Here is a 16495-nt window from a genome sequence, read left to right on the forward strand (position 1 = left end):
TTTCATTTTTTATTAATAACAGCTTCTCAATAGCTTCGCATGCTTTCAGACTCAGTGTTGAGTTGTGTTCTTGAGGTGCAAGGATGGACAGAAACACCTGCAGGTTTTTTTCAGATCTGAAATAAGAGTGGAGCTTGATTTTGTCCTCTCTCTGAAAGATGAAAGTTTTAAGTTGTGTTTATCTGAAGGATACAGTTTTGGTGGTCTACCAGGTCTTGCATGATTGTTAGGAGCCCCATCTTCTCTGTATGCTTTAATTTTATTTATTTATTTTTTAGAAACTCCATTTTTCATTTATTTTCCTTTGACTTCCTCCTTCCTTATGCAGGTGGATAATCTTCTAATTTCAGAAATATCTCCTTTAACCATTTTAGATGCACATGAGAGAGAAATGTGCAGGGCGACTTAGGTGTGCATGTGTAGTTGCTTATGTGAATGTTAGTGTCTGTTTGAAGGGGAACATAATGTCAGTGAGAGCTTTGTGAACAGTTTTTGTTGGGAGGACACAGCTGTAACTGGTTGGTTTTGGAAGGATAGAAGACTGGAAGGATAGAAGAGTTAAAGTGGCTGTAGGTGCACAAAAGTAAATAGTGAACACATTAAATACTGACATATTTGATAGTATATTTAGTGTTAAAGGCTTTTGTGTAATTAAGACAAAATGGCCGTTTTGACTGGAAATTGAATAAATTAAAGGACGGTCTCTGACTTTTGCACAGAACTGTATTTATATGAAAATAACCTAAAAATTACTTTGGCCAAAAAATATTACAAACATTATTGTAATCAATTCTAACATTTCAGTATCTACACAGTTAAATTAACACCTTTAGACTGATGCTTCACAATGCACTGCTGTATTATTACACCTCTAATTACTGGGGTGAACTGTTTGTGTTTACAAGAATGCAGTCTATACACTATAGGCTTTGAATAAGGATGTGTGTGTGCATGTGCATGAGTCTACACCCATCTACACATACACTTCTGTGCTACATTGTGGCTATTCACATGAAAGCACAATCTCCAACATACTCTAGTGCATCTCTCCAAACCTGTAGCATTGTGACCAAATAAAAATAGCATAATCTGTCATTCTTTTGCTCTCGCTCACGATCTCCAGACCGCTTTAATAATACATGAGCATTGTTCAAACAGACAAGCCACTCTGAGCACACTCAGAGTCTTGCATCATAGCTGGATGCTCTGCATGCAGGCTGTGTCTTTCATTTCCACTCACTGCCTCTCTCTCCTCTGCTGCAGTAAACAGCCTAACTTTTGACTTCATTGGGCTAAACCGCATTGATCCAGAGTTCACTAGCCAGCGGTGACCGGTTAAAAGTCGGTTCCTTTGGGTTAAGCAAAGCGCTCCAGTAGCGCCATGGTTCCCAAACTGTCATACGTGTACCCCCAGGGATACGTCGAATGACACTGAGGGTATGTCAAAATGTAAAAAAAAATTCTGGTTTTAATCTCCATTTCATTTCATTTAATCAGCCTGCTGCTCTTAGATCAAAAGGACTTGAAAAAGATTTTATATATATATATATATATATATATATATATATATATATATATATAGCTACTGCAAAAACATTGATAAATTCCTTGAACGGAAGTTAATGGATTTTTTTTTTCCAAGTCATTTTTAAGGTAAACATGGTAAACGAAACAGCTGACATTTTTCAGTTCTTTAAAAAGGTACAAAATGATGTTTTGGAAAAAAAATAGAGGTTATATATATGTGTATATATATAACTAAAAATATGGAATACCAGCAAAAGAGTAATGCCACATTTTAGGTTATAAAAACTATGAGTACTTTTTTTCTCAAAGCATCATTCTAAACTACTTTATTTTATTTCAGAATTATCTTTAGGCTGTGATTGTGGATGTACAAAAAAGTAACTCAATTACACGAGTATTTTTCCCATAAATTACTTATTTACTCTTACTTGAATAATCTTCTTCATTAATACTTTTACTTGCACTCAAGTAAATTATCACTACAGTAACAGTACTTTTACTCAGGTAGGGATTTTCAGTACATTTTCCACCCCTGGTGATAATACCCATGATATACTCATGCTAATGCTAATTTCATGATGTAATTTATCACAATAATGATTTCATATCGTCTAAATACCATATGGCAGCAGCATGCGGCAATGGATCTGTAATCTGCAACACATACAATGGGGCTAAAACATTGCACTGCCATAAGACTCAGCAACATTCCTTGTCACAGCATGGAAAAAACATCTAATGTATGCATTAATATTTTAAGAAGACAGAAAGGTATGAAAATCATTATATTGATAAAAAAATTACTTGGAATATTAAAAGGTGTGAAAACAGCAATGTACAATGGCAATGGCTTCATCTTCTCCCACTGTATGCATTGCAGATTTGAAGTTCCATTACTGCATGCTGTTGCCATATGACAATTATATTTTATCATTTTATATAAAAGAAAGCTCTTAAACTGTTTTCATTTATGTAACTTCCCATAGTTCGAACACTTCCTACAATGCTTTAATATATTTTGAAGTAGTTGTGTATGAATATTGTATATTATTTGAGATATTTGAGAGGGCTTCAGAAAGTGGGCCTCATAATCTGATGTGTGTCTGTGAAATAAGAAGTGCAGACTGCAACAGGAAGGCATGTAAGCAGAATAGTATACCTTATTACTCATAAAGTCTTCATTCTTTCCTAGAAATAGAAAAAAATGACTTATTTTGTGCAAAGCCAAATATTGAAAGGAAGTAATTGTTGCCATATGGCAACACTGTGCAGTAATGGGTTTGTCCTCTGACATGGTTAGCTCTCCTATCTGTGCTGATGCGTTTATGTTAATGGGCTTTAATGAGTGGAGTGCAGTTATGCTGTACCTGCTGCATTAGCTTCCTGCAGTACTAATGTGCTAGCATGTCACCCAGGACCTAGGACTTAGGTGAGGAAATTAAGCCTAACACCATGCGGTGCACAGTTGGCCACACTCATAGCTGTCCTCACTTGGTTTCCCTCTCCTCATTCTCTCTCAGTCTTTTTATTTTATACAGCAGATGGTGTGTGCTGTTCCTCTACTCTCTAAGCTTCACCACTACAGAAATATTTTGAAGTCAGGAGCTGTAGTTATGACAGAAACTGATTTATAAGATCTGTAATTAAAGGCCTTTGCATTCCAACTGTGACTGCTAAATATTCTCGTATAAATTTGCTTTTTTATTATCATCATAGAAATCATAGTAACATATTTGTGAATGAATAACTCCATAAGCAATGATATTAGCCTCTGAAAAGAAAGTGCTATTGAGTTATTGCATAACTCTTTTGCTCATTTATATACACTCATACAAAATGGGAGGCACTTTAGCTGAAGGTTGGCTACATAGGAACTTCATAAAACATGCATAAGCATTATGTAACATTTAAAAAGCAATATTTGAGTGTTTATAAACAGCTTTTGGCAGTATTTGCAAGATAACACAAGCTTTCATATGCAGTAATTGACATTGTACTGACATAAGAACCATTATACTAAAGTGATGGACATTTGTTCTACTTGCATTGTCATAAGCACCATATATTAGTTCTGTGTATAACATTTCTTCTTGAGTTAAAGTACAGTTTCTGTTAAGGAGAGCTGTGTGGCAGCAGTAATGAACAGCTAACTCAGTTACTAAATCATATAGTAACACAATATTTATAAAAACTCATAGCACTTTTAGTTTTGGTACTCAAATGCATTAAAACCAAGCAGGCCTACCTTTGTACTTCAACTTAAGTAATAATATAGAGACATCTACTTTTACTCAGGTAATATCTTACCTAGGGTATCTTTAGTTTCAGTGAAGTACAGGATTTTTGATTTCAGCCCAACACCTGTCTATCTATATATGAGAAAATATGTATGGAAAATTTGTTTGAGGGCATTCATCTAAATCATTTATATAACTGTATGTATATGATGTTGCTAACTAGGTCTTCCATTACTGGTTCCATTATGATTTATCATAACTGTAAAATATCATAAATGGGTCAACTGTCTGTCACTTTAGTCTGTACCACTTCATTTGATGGCAACCTACACAGTGACTTCAGCACATGCAGAAGCTTTGAAAATGCATTTATAAAGCAATACTTCAGTATTTCTAAACAGTTTATGCCAGTAATCTCAAGATTACACAAATGTTTAATAAAGTAAATGACATTTTATTGATATAAGGGGCCTTAAATGAATAAACTTGAGTTTAAAGATGCAATGTGTGAGTGATTTCTTTGATATTGATGAAGGTAAAATAATGGCAAATTGGGAAAAATAAGTTTCCTTTGGGGACTGTTTTGCCTTAAAATGGCCCCTCTGCCATTGAAAGGCCAAAAGCTTGTCTCACAACTTAAAACTTTGCCTCAGGCATCAGGCAACGTATTCATAATTATTTCATGTAATAACTTTCAGTGATGCAGCTTTTAGAGGCATTAAACTCTTGAAATGTCTTATCACTACCACTGTGAACAACTGACTCTGTTAGTTTCTCTAGAATGGAGCACTTCACATCAGACCACTCTGAATGACTTTTTTACATCGCAACTATTTCATTTTGCAGAAATTTTAATAAATGGGTGTAGTTGCACTTTAAGAAAAAAGGATGTCATATAAACAGGCCCTAGGCTGCTCTCGCTGCAAGTTATACATGAGTCTAATGATCAGAAAGCTAGCCAGACAGCACTGTATCAGGTAACCTACAACACATGCATGTAGGGACACAGCTTGATGGAGAATGTGATGTATGTTCTATATAGAACTTTTTGAAAATGGTTTTATATATAATTTCTCTGCAGATTTCTTTGAAAATCTGAAAGCACGTCTCCTGAAAAGAATGGAAGCTGTAATAAAAGCAAAGAGTGGACATATTTAATACTAAAAAAACAAAAAAAATTCTATTTATTTGTTGAGGCTTTTGTTAAATTTTCTGCTAAATATATGAATGGTGGTCCCTGACTTTTGACACAGTACAGTAAGTATGCATAATTTATAATGCGTGACATAGAGAGCAGCTCATAGGTAGCTGGATAATAACATGGATTTTGTTGCTGTAACTCTTGTTGCACAGAGGTTAAAGTGCAGATCATCAGCTTTAATTCACTGTTATTTACATGTATATTGGACGTATAACCACACCAAAAAGGACACGTCTTTTTGTCTGTAGTTCTTCCATTGCAGCAGGCCATGAGTAATAGGAAAAATAAACATAATCTCAGATCAAGTTGTCACATTCAGTACTTGTCAAAACAACAAAAACCATCTACCTTGGAGTTAATCATTTCAAATGCAGTGTGCTGAGGTACTGAGTCAGAGTAGGAAATATGTCACTGCTCGATTATTTACAGGCCACCACCATCTCATGTTGTCTACAGTAAAGGGGAAAGCTTGAGTCCTTTGATGATGATTAAAAATGAACAAATTCTTTCATCGTTTGGAGAAAATAACAGGGAAAAATAATTCAACCACAACAGATATTAATTTAATATGGTATGATATGATGATACAATATAAAGAGTAATGTAATCAGTGATGTTGAAGTATAAAAAACATCCAAAGAGCTCTGATATGATTTAATATCCTCTGGCTATGTTAAAGAACAGCAGTTGGAATCTAGCATGGTCACTCTAAACAGTACATTTAACCATCCCATAGTGCACTATAATATTTCACATTTCATCATCATACAGCATTTTACAGACAATAATGTCAATTTAGTTGAAGGTTCAACATTTTTGATAGACAAATGTGCATAATGTTGACAAGGACTTCTCTGGTTCTCTTGCAGTCCATTTTGAAGTCAATGGGGTCTGTAATCACATGCATTTTTCCTGCCTCATTTAAGGTTATTTCTCTCTCTCTCGTTCTCTCTCACCCTCTTTCTAATGACTGTCACTAATGACTGTCCTGTGTCTGTCCTGTACAGGAAGATCCTGGAGGTGAAGATCATTGATGATGAGGAGTATGAGAAGAACAAGACTTTCACCATCCATCTGGGGGAGCCTGTGCTGCTGGAGATTGGACAGAAGCACGGTCAGGAAACATTCTCTTTTCAGCAGGATTATCTTCCCTTACTGAAAACATCAGCTTTAGTCATTAAAAAACCTGCAGAACTGATCTTGGATCAGTAGAAATGGGTGGCTTCTACAAATCTATGGCTCTTCTTCAGCTCTCTATGTCTGTGTAGTCTGAATTATTAGAATACGTTGCCATATCTTACAGGAAAAATGCCCTTTACGTTGCCCTTACAAAGTTTTTTTGATGTATAATATATAAACCTATACACAGAGGAAAACTAGAAGAGCAGAGAGTTTTTTCAAAAGAAAAAAATCTTTACCCCTACTTGAGGTAAGAAGACCCCGTGGTTCCTGGAATCTTGTATCCATTTGTCATCTTTGTTTTACAGAATGTTTAGTTTAAGTGTGAAATCATTTACTAGTTTTTGCGTTTTTCAAAAATTCGTGTTAGTAATCAAAGTAACACTTAATCAATTTTAAAACGAAATTGAAGCCTTCATCTTTTAATGATTCCACTTCATTTTAATAAGTTATGTCAAAAGACAAATGACAGTAAAATGCAAAAACATGAAATGTCCATTTTGTTAATAGCAATGCTTGAAATATTGATCTTCTTTTCCCTCTCTAAACCAGATGTATTGGTTTAGAGAGGGAAAAGAACATACACATACACCCTCCCAATAATCATATGTTTTTAGACCCTTTCATCTATCTATCTACAACTTACTATAAATGCATATATCAATATTATCCAATGACAAAAAAAGAGATCAACTGACCTCAAAAAAGTATATGAGGCAATGAATACCAGTAATGCTCCAGATGAAATTTCAGAATTAGCCATTCAGAAAATTGATTTGCCCGCACCATTTCATCAGCTGGGGTTAGCCTTCTGAAAGTCACGAATAGAGGTGGAAGGTATACGAGTGAATACTAGCGTGTCATTGTCGCATCACTGATTTTACTGTTTGATGTATATCGAAATAAGCTAAAAAACACTAAATCCAAAGTGGCCCCACCCACAAGACAAATTAAACATGAGCCCGAACAGCTTATATAAGGTTGAATATTTAAAAAATAAATTAAAATAAATTTTTAAAAGAAATTGGGATCATTTGCAGAGCTTATAAATTTTGAGATAACTATGATAACAACAACAAAATAATGATAATAATAAAAAATACTTCTTATATTTTGCATATTTTGTATCTGTGATAGATATTTATTGTCAGTTCACCAGCCCTTAGTTAATAGCGGGAGTGGGGGGAAGACTTATCGTATGCAAGACAGGAAATAGGACAAATGGAAAGAATTCTAATCTCAAATATGTTACATTATGTACTAGGTTGTTCATAAGTGAATCACGTACAGTTGGATAGTTGAATATTTTCAAGTGCATGAATAGCTGGAGGACGAGTCCCATCAGGACAGACAGTAATTGGTCTCAGTGCATGCGGCCATGTTGGAGCAGTGTCTCCGGGCCATTCTGCACATTAATTATACACTTACTGCTCTAATTTAATGTTCTTCGCCATGCTATTCAATTTGCCAAAGCTATTGTAGGATCCTATTAACAATGTTCTCATTGCCATTTAAATCTAAGTTTCTTTTTCCTAGATTCTCCTCTCTCTCTTTCATCGCTTGCTATTGCGTGCAAAGAGAAGCAGAGAAAAATATTTTTAATGTGCCTATATTTATCTGGGCTATTGCATCAGAGTAATTATGGGGTGATGATTATGAACACTGAAAGAACTTGACAGTTGAGACTGTACATTATTCAGCAGACTATGAGGCAGTGTTCACATTACAGAGTTAAAGTGTTAATTTTTTGGCCTAAATATAATTAGATTCAATTTTTTCAGAGCTGTGAGAACACAAAATTTGGATTCTCCAATTTGATATGTGGTCCTTGATCATGTGCATATCTGATACGATCAGGTACATATCTGAAACAAGTGCATATCTGACAAAAATCAGAAATGAGCAATAGGGCTTATGATGTAGACTTTTTTAAAATGATTTTATTTTACATTTGCAGTGTTGCCTTGTATGTTCATATTTTTACCTTTGAAATGTGTATTTCTTATAGATTTACTCTCCGTATGACTTTCTGTAAGCAAGAGTTGGATTGCATCAATACAAGTGTTGATTAATAGAGCCATCAGTACAAGTGTTGATTAATAGAGCTGGAACGATATATCAGTTGGCTGAGAATGAGGGGTGTAATAGTACAATACATATTGTAGATATACATCTAGTATTGTATTTTAATGGAAGATGTTGTCACATATTGTAACATATCTTGTTGTATTGTGTCTAGCTTGTTATCAAATAGGCTAACAAATGTTAAGGCCTTTACACACCGAACGTGATTATTTAGATGACAATAAATTATGTAAATGTATAACTGATGATATCTTGCACACCAAATGTGGCAGAAATGTGGCATTATTGACATTATTGAAAGTTTTAAGTTTTTGAAAACTTTTGCCAGCGACAAGAGCTCACTGAATCTAGCATGGAATCAGAAACCTCAAAAGAAGCTCAAACTGGGCTATAAACATTCCCGTTATACTTGAAAACACTCAGAGTTTCAGTTTTTGAATGAAGCGATGATGCTCTTTGCGCTACTTTCACTTTTCCAAAATGGAAAGTAGCGCCCTGTCTCCGTTTTTTCCTTTATGTGAGGAGCAAAAATCTTATTTGCACTTAAAGACATTCAGCCTATTTGTCTTGTGCTGCATCTCCAAAATCAGCTCAAACTCTGGCTGTCAGTGAAAGAACTCTTCGTTCTCCTTGCACTTCTCCAAAGTGGAAAACATACTGCACAATGTCATAGTTTGCCCATTTCATGATAAGCAAATACTTTTTTGATAGGTATTCTGCCAGTTTTTTTGTGGCTTGAGCAACCTTTTGTCCAGTGTGTATGGTTTTGATACAAAAAATTTAGTCAGAACATATTGTACTTTTATAATTATAACTGAAAATGTAAATGGAATTAAGTGTTTTGTAAAACACCTCTAGTGGTTTGTTGTTCTTTTTTGGAAGCAACATAGCTATTCAGCCAGTTTGGCCATGTTAGGCTTGAAAGTTAAATTGTTAATCGCAGTTATTTATGTGGCAATTAACCATCAGTGAAAATTTCATGACTGTGACAGGCCTATGTATTATTATTATCTAAAATATACAGTTAAAATAGAACATTATGTTGGCCAGTGTCATAGGCTATATTAATTTTTAGCCCCTTAAAATCTGTATTGTTATAGGTCACAAAGTTTTTGCATGAGTTGGGCCTTACTAGTACATGTTGCAATAAAGTTTAAGTTCAAGGTCAAGCCTAAAGGTAAGTGTGTATTTCCCTACAGGTGATTCGAATGATAATAAGCCAGCAGTGGGGGTCGAGGAGGAAGAGGTGGCTAAGATGGGTTGCCCGAGTCTCGGAGAACACACTAAGCTGGAAGTGGTGATCGAGGAGTCGTATGAGTTCAAGGTGCGTTCTGAAAGTCAGACTAGCTGTTTTGTCAGTCTGCAGGACATTACAGTATTTATGACCCTGGATTTCACCCAATCTCTCACACACCTAGACCTCTGGGGTCACTGTTTTATTGCTGTGTCTGGATTCCCTCCCACTCATCCCCATGGTGACAGACTCCATACAGCAGGTCAGCCAGGTGGAGCAGCTCAGGGGATTTAGGAGAGATGTGAGACAGGCCCGTCTTGACTCCCCATGGCTTCCTCTACAAGATTACACAGACCGTGCCCTCTCAGAGAAAACACAAACCAGAAGCAGCAGACAGGATGACACTGGACAGAATGAAATTTGGAGGGTTTTTTTTTTTCGGTTACCGTGCTGCCTCACTGTTCTCAAATCAGTTTAGCCGAACCTCTTCCTTCCCAGGCTGTCTGGAGGGTTAGATTAGCCATTTACGCAGCTCAATGTCACATTGGAGATGAGGTGAGTTGCTTCATCTTTTACTGTCTGTGTGTGTGTGTGTGTGTGTGTGTGTTTGTGTGTGTGTGTGTATGTTTGTGTATGCAGAACACGGTGGATAAGCTGATAAAGAAGACTAACCTTGCATTGGTGGTGGGCAGCAGTAGCTGGAGAGAGCAGTTTGTCAGTGCTGTCACCGTCAGCGCAGGTCAGTTCCTCTAACATACACACATGCAGCTCATTTCTATCCATCAATGTTTAATTGCTCCCTAGCTCATTTATATTCTAATGAAATACCTGCTTCATTATCTGATTAATGACTGACGGCTTATCTACACTGTCATCAGCCTCCGTTTGTCCCATCTGAGATGCCTTACAGCAGCTCAACCCAAAAGCTACATCTCATATCACTGAAACCATTTAATTAAGGTTGGAAAGTATGCAGGCACAAGCATTTTGCCCCTACACCGCATCCACTCATTATGCCCAGAATCTGGTCAAAAATTAATTGGTTAATTTTTATTAAATTGCATTTCTATTCAAATGAACACATTTATTTCATATTTTAAATGAAATAAAACTATGGAACTTATGGATCTTTGTAGTCTCAGTCTCGGAGTGAAATTGAGTGGAATATCACTATCACTTGTCTGTCAGCACATGTAACACATGTATGACCACCGAGAGAGTCTGTCGCTAAGCAAACCCTTGCAGCGAGCGGACATAACTTTAGCTAAGAGGTTCTTAGGGGTAAGGTGTAATCAGTGCTTGAAACATAAACAGTGTCATCCAGAGTTCTTTGATGGAAAATAGTTCATTGTAAAGAATGTCACCGACTCAGATTTCTTTACAATGGTGGTGATAGGAATCAGGGGTTGTCAACAGCGCAAATATAGCTGTTTTTTACTATCAACAATTAGCAGTGAATCTACACGTGTCTCCTTAGTTTTTATGTAATGTTGATGATGGTAACAGTGGTAAATCTGAAAGAATAAGCTTTCTTTGGGGACTGTTTTGCCTTACAATGCACCTACATGCACCTCTTTGCCATAAATAGGTTTTAAAAGATAAGTTTCAGGTAAAAGTCCTATCTCAAAACTATTATAGAACAATGTCTCAGGCATCACATCAGCCCACTCTAAAAGACTTGTTTACAATTGAATTATTTAATTATGCAGGAATTATGGAAAATTAGTGTAATTCTCCTTTATAACTAACTTGCTAATATTCTAGGATATAAAATAAGTATTAAAGAGAATTAATTTGAGGTATGCAAGAGTTATGTCATTTGATTTATTCATGTTTAGCAAACAGGGTGAATTCGCACCTTGGTATTTGAACCTTTGTGGCTATGATTTGCTAGAGCTACGACAGACATCCCTCAAGAATGAGGGCTGATTCCACAGCAGTGACAATATGATTCCAGATGACATCATCTGAAATTCAAGGCTGGAAAAAATGTAACTTTGGATTTGCCATTCCTTTGTGTATGGAGTCCTCAATAGCCTCAATGCTCAAACTTTAGCATTGCTAAAAGCAGTTGCTAATGTTAGCCTAGTTAGTTAAGTAGGCTTCAGGGATTGTTGATGGTTCCAAGTAAAAGCAACATGGCATTAGGCCAGCCATAATGTTCTATTTTGCACCATAACTTTTTCTGGGTATCAGTTTAGAAAAGTCTTAAAAAGCTTGAGCATTAGCAGGCTTAGCAACAATGCACACTCATAAAAATGCTACAATTATTGATTATGTCTGATGCCTGGCAAATACTCATGGCAGCCCACTACAAACACTTGAAAAGCTATGTAAGATAAATCTGACACATCGCATTAAAGACAATATCAGTGAATGTTAAACTGCCCTTTGCATGCCAGACAAGGATGAGGTTGAGGCTCGTTGTAAAAATTTGATGTGGACCACCTCTATAAGCATTACATAACCTCCATGGCTGCCTCCCCCAGGTGATGACGATGAGGAGGAGAGCGGAGAGGAACGCCTTCCCTCCTGCTTTGATTACATCATGCACTTCCTGACTGTCTTCTGGAAGGTTCTGTTTGCCTTCGTGCCACCTACAGAGTACTGGAATGGCTGGGCCTGCTTCTTCGTGTCCATCTCACTCATCGGAGTGCTGACCGCCGTCACTGGAGACTTGGCCTCCCACTTTGGCTGCACCATTGGCCTGAAGGACTCAGTGACGGCTGTGGTGTTTGTGGCCCTTGGCACCTCGGTGCCTGGTGAGTGTGCAGTCAGGTCAAACAAAACAATAGGCCACAACTTCATACACATCATGTTTGTGTTTTCCCAAATGCTGTTAACAGCCAAGACTTGTTTGGTATCCAAATATTGCCTCTTTAGTTTATCATTTAGCCTACAAGGCTAATGTAGCTTATCATATATTACACCAACTGGACAAATCATACAAACCGCATGCCGGAATTCTAGTTTCACTTGCTTCAAACTGCATTAACAAGTAGCAATCTCAAAAATCCTTGCTTATCTGGTTCCTATCTAAAAAAGGGACAGATATACCGTATCGCTAAAAATAGCAGTAGCGACCATCTCAAAGCCTGCATTCTGTCTTTTTGTATATAGATGGGTGAAAAACCAACATAAAGTGTCTTAGTGAGGTGTCAGGCCTCCACAAACTACCAGAACAGCTTTAATCCACCTTGGCATAGTTTCTACAGTGTCACAGGACCCCTTTCACTCTAGGGGTCAAGCATTCTGTCCTGTACCGTTCTCTTGGTGTGTGCAACATAGTGAAGGATGACTCATCTGACTCGCTGTTTTCACATCTCTGTAGTCTAGTGCTTATGGTTTTTACACCACTGAAGTCTCAAATAGGGGTGCAACAATTAACCAACTTAGTCAACTTAAATTGATGACCAAATTAGTTGGCAAGTAATTTAATAGTTGATTATTTGGTGGCATCAACACGCATGTTTCTTGCTCTCACTAGGAATGTTTTGCAACAAGTTTGCCACAAACGTTCACCACTGCTTGCCAAATTTGAATGCAACTCACACTTATGGCTAGAGATAGTGTTGCTCATAGACGTACATACAAAGATGCCGCACTGTGTTTAGCCAGGCACGTCAACAGTGCCACCATTTTGGGGCAGTCAACATCGCTGCTGGACTGCGTTCAGTACCATTACAGAGTGGCAGTTTAACAAAGATACTGTCCAAAGTTATACTAAGAATATTGCATTCAGAAAGCAGGATAGGATAATACAACAGAGAGAGTGTATGAATGTACACTTGTTAAATGTTGTATGTACACTTTCAACCACAATTTTCAGCTCTATTTACTGATGTCTTTCTCATAGATCTAAATGCAGATGTCACTTTGGTCACTGTTTTACTAAAACACTAGCCAGCTGAGCAGACTTTGTGGAACCGTCTTTCAAAGTCACTTAGCTGTTTTCCTTTTGCCATATTGATCCAAATCAATCCAAGTCAACATGTTACAGGTTACACTTTTACCTTGTCATCTGTCTGTATGTATCAGTATAGTGTGAGACACTACAGAAGAAAATCTGTTTGAGATTACCACTTGATGCAGTTTGAGGCAAGAGTGTGCTGATTTAGGCACCCAGTTGGCACAATAAACTTCTACTACTAGTTAGCTGCATTATCCTCACAGCAGTGCAAAAGTAAAGAAGCATCAGATGCCAAACATATCTTGGCTGATTCACTACATTTGGGTAAACTGCATTTTTTTTGTCCAAACTGTCACTTTAAAGCCCTTAGAGTTTTGCTCTTTCACTTCTCTCTCTTTCCTTCTTCTCTTCTTCTACTTTTCCTCAGACACTTTTGCCAGCAAAGTTGCTGCCATCCAGGACCAGTATGCAGATGCTTCCATCGGCAATGTGACGGGCAGCAACGCGGTCAACGTGTTCCTGGGCATTGGAGTTGCGTGGACCATCGCTGCTGTCTACTGGCACAGTAAGGGTCAGCACTTTACAGTGCCGCCCGGCTCACTGGCCTTCTCCGTCACTCTGTTCACCATCCTGGCACTGATCTGTGTGCTCATGTTGCTTTACCGCCGTCGGCCCTCTGTCTCCGGAGGAGAGCTCGGGGGGCCGCGGACCGCCAAGCTGCTGACCGCCCTGCTCTTCCTTTCCCTCTGGCTCATCTACATCCTGCTGGCCTCGATGGAGGCCTACTGCCACTTGCCTAGCTTCTGAGAGCGAGAGAGAGACACTGAGACACAGAGAGAGCGATAGAGATTTCCTTCCTGTGCAACCACCTAATTGTTCTCCCTCTCTCTGCTGTTGTGACAAAACTGTATCTATAAGGTGTCCAAACTGAGTGTTTACATTTGTTATTGAAGATAATTAAGTGTTGTTGGAATGGGACCAGTTCCTTCTCGCTAATGCTAACGAGGCTAGTGGAGGGGATGGAAACTCCTGCTGTTTTGGAGGAGACTTGCTCTGAAACTGAAGGGAACACACAGACACTGCTCACTACATGGTTTACGCTTGGGGTGTGCCTGCACCTGCTGATCCAGAAATGACCACATGTAAAAAGAGCCATTCAAGAAAGCGTATCCTTTGCAACAGGACTATTCTTTTTTTTCCAGGCAAGTTTCTCACTCCTCGTCTCAATATTTTCAACTTTTTGCATCTTCTGTTCCCTATCAGTAGACTTCTGAAGCACACTCTACAGGTTCCTCTGCCCTTGAGGCCAGAATATCACTGACCGTTCCATCTCTTCTCTGCAGTTCCCCGTGGACCATGTATACAGGCTCAAAACAGGGTGCAGCCTGGCCCTTATGCTTCCTCCTATTCTACTGATTCCTCCCAGTTTCTACTCTCTTCCACTGTCAAGTGCTTGTCTTGTGCAATTTTTGGGTAAAATAAGCTCTTACATGTGGGATTTATTATTATTATTTTTATTTTCAATTAATGGTATGTTAAGTAAGAAACAAAATGACAGAATGTGAAAAAGAACTCTTCTGTGTTTGCTCAAAAGAGTTGCCACAAAAAAAGAGATGCACAACTTGCATGGCACAAGAGTTAGCGTTAGAAGTCAAATCGAGACCAAAAGAAATGGTGAAAAGGTAAAATGATAAAGGTATTAGTGTATATTCATAAGGTGATCGGTGATATTTATTATCCTTACTTATATATTGTGTGTTCAGGAATATTGTGGACTGTCTGTGTGTGAGAGAATGTACTGGACAGGGAATGTGGTACTAAGGATAAAACAAAACAGTGTTGATATAGTGTGTCAGTGTGCGGAGGGCCATCCTGTCATTGTTCTTGTAAGTAGGACTGTCCTAATGTGAATAGTATGACTGTGAATGGAAGCCATGCATGGTGATCAGTATGTTTACCACTGCCACAGACACTCACATACACACACAGACACAGAAACTCAAGTTTCAGAGTCACTCATAGAGCCCTGACTGCCCAAGTTCCATGAGCTCCCAAGGAAACCACCATGAATGTGTAGTCAGTATTGATGAGTGAAGGCTGTTAGTGTAAGAAAGACAATGACGCGCTACTATGGTGTAGTTACTGTATGCAGTTTTGGTGATACTGTATGTAAAGCACTCACGTTTTCCTGCTTCCATAGCAATAGCATCGCCACTTTGACTCATTCAAATGCCTTTAAATTGCATTTGATTGTGTTGCAATTACACATATGGTTAACTTTTTTACTGCTGAATTAGACTTGACTTTTTATATTTGAAATGTGGGGCCCTAATCTTCACCCCATTAATCCAGCCCTGTTCACCATTAACCAAGCACCGATTCCTCCAGATATCATCACCGCTGCTTCATTTGGGCTTATGTGCATGCTTAATGTAGTTTGGAGTGAATCTCAAATTGATTTATTTTTTGCACTCTTTAATCAGTTACTTCCATCTGTTCCTAAAGTAATGAGACTTGGTCTGGTTCCAGTCACCCAGGAGTTAATCTGGCCGTTAGATCAGGTTCGGTTGCTTGTTTTCTCTCTGTCTCACTCTCTCCGTGTTACTGTATCTGTGCGACAGATAAAGCCCCACTGAATAGTTCTCAGATATTGTATAATTGTTTACAGGGTGTTTATTACGTCCCATTTTCCTCCAGTACCTATCAGCCATCTGCCGTGGCTGGGCTCGGACATATGCTTCAGGAAGTACTTGGGACGCTCCAGGCAGGAAGTTTTGCTGATGCTCGCAGTCAGTGTTCCCGCTAGGCTAGTGCTTGCAAACTTTTTAAGGCACCCTTACCTAAACCCATTTTGAGCTTGCCGTTGCTTTGAAGCGGGTTTTTCTAGTGCACTTTTTTCAAAAAAAGCTAGGGGCCATTCTTGACAGCTTTCTGCTACCTGCTTGTCTCAGGAACCCACAGCAAGAAAGAGAGAGAGGCAGGGTGTAAGTGCCTGTCTATTTAAAGCCTGGAAACGTCTAATTTTTTGTCAAATCTAAATCTGACTTGTGGATTCCGCTCTCACCTACGATCTGTGACATCCCCTGAAATGCTCAGCTTCTGCTGCGCTCAGCTAAAGCTTG

At 38.1% G+C, this 16495-nt stretch overlaps 1 protein-coding gene across 1 annotated transcript in view; it reads left to right on the forward strand.

The window, feature by feature from the left end:
• The window catches only part of slc8a4a (solute carrier family 8 member 4a), a 57488-nt gene extending 43308 nt beyond the window's left edge, over window positions 1–14180 (forward strand). The window contains exons 3-7 of the mRNA XM_036588935.1: window positions 5973–6079; window positions 9429–9553; window positions 10103–10202; window positions 11953–12225; window positions 13801–14180. Coding sequence (XP_036444828.1) covers window positions 5973–6079; window positions 9429–9553; window positions 10103–10202; window positions 11953–12225; window positions 13801–14180 — 985 coding nt within the window. The remainder of the gene's footprint in view (window positions 1–5972; window positions 6080–9428; window positions 9554–10102; window positions 10203–11952; window positions 12226–13800) is intronic.
• Window positions 14181–16495: the final 2315 nt, after the last annotated feature.

This window comes from Colossoma macropomum, unplaced genomic scaffold (assembly GCF_904425465.1).
Source record: "Colossoma macropomum unplaced genomic scaffold, Colossoma_macropomum, whole genome shotgun sequence".
In the NCBI taxonomy this organism is placed as follows: domain Eukaryota; kingdom Metazoa; phylum Chordata; class Actinopteri; order Characiformes; family Serrasalmidae; genus Colossoma; species Colossoma macropomum.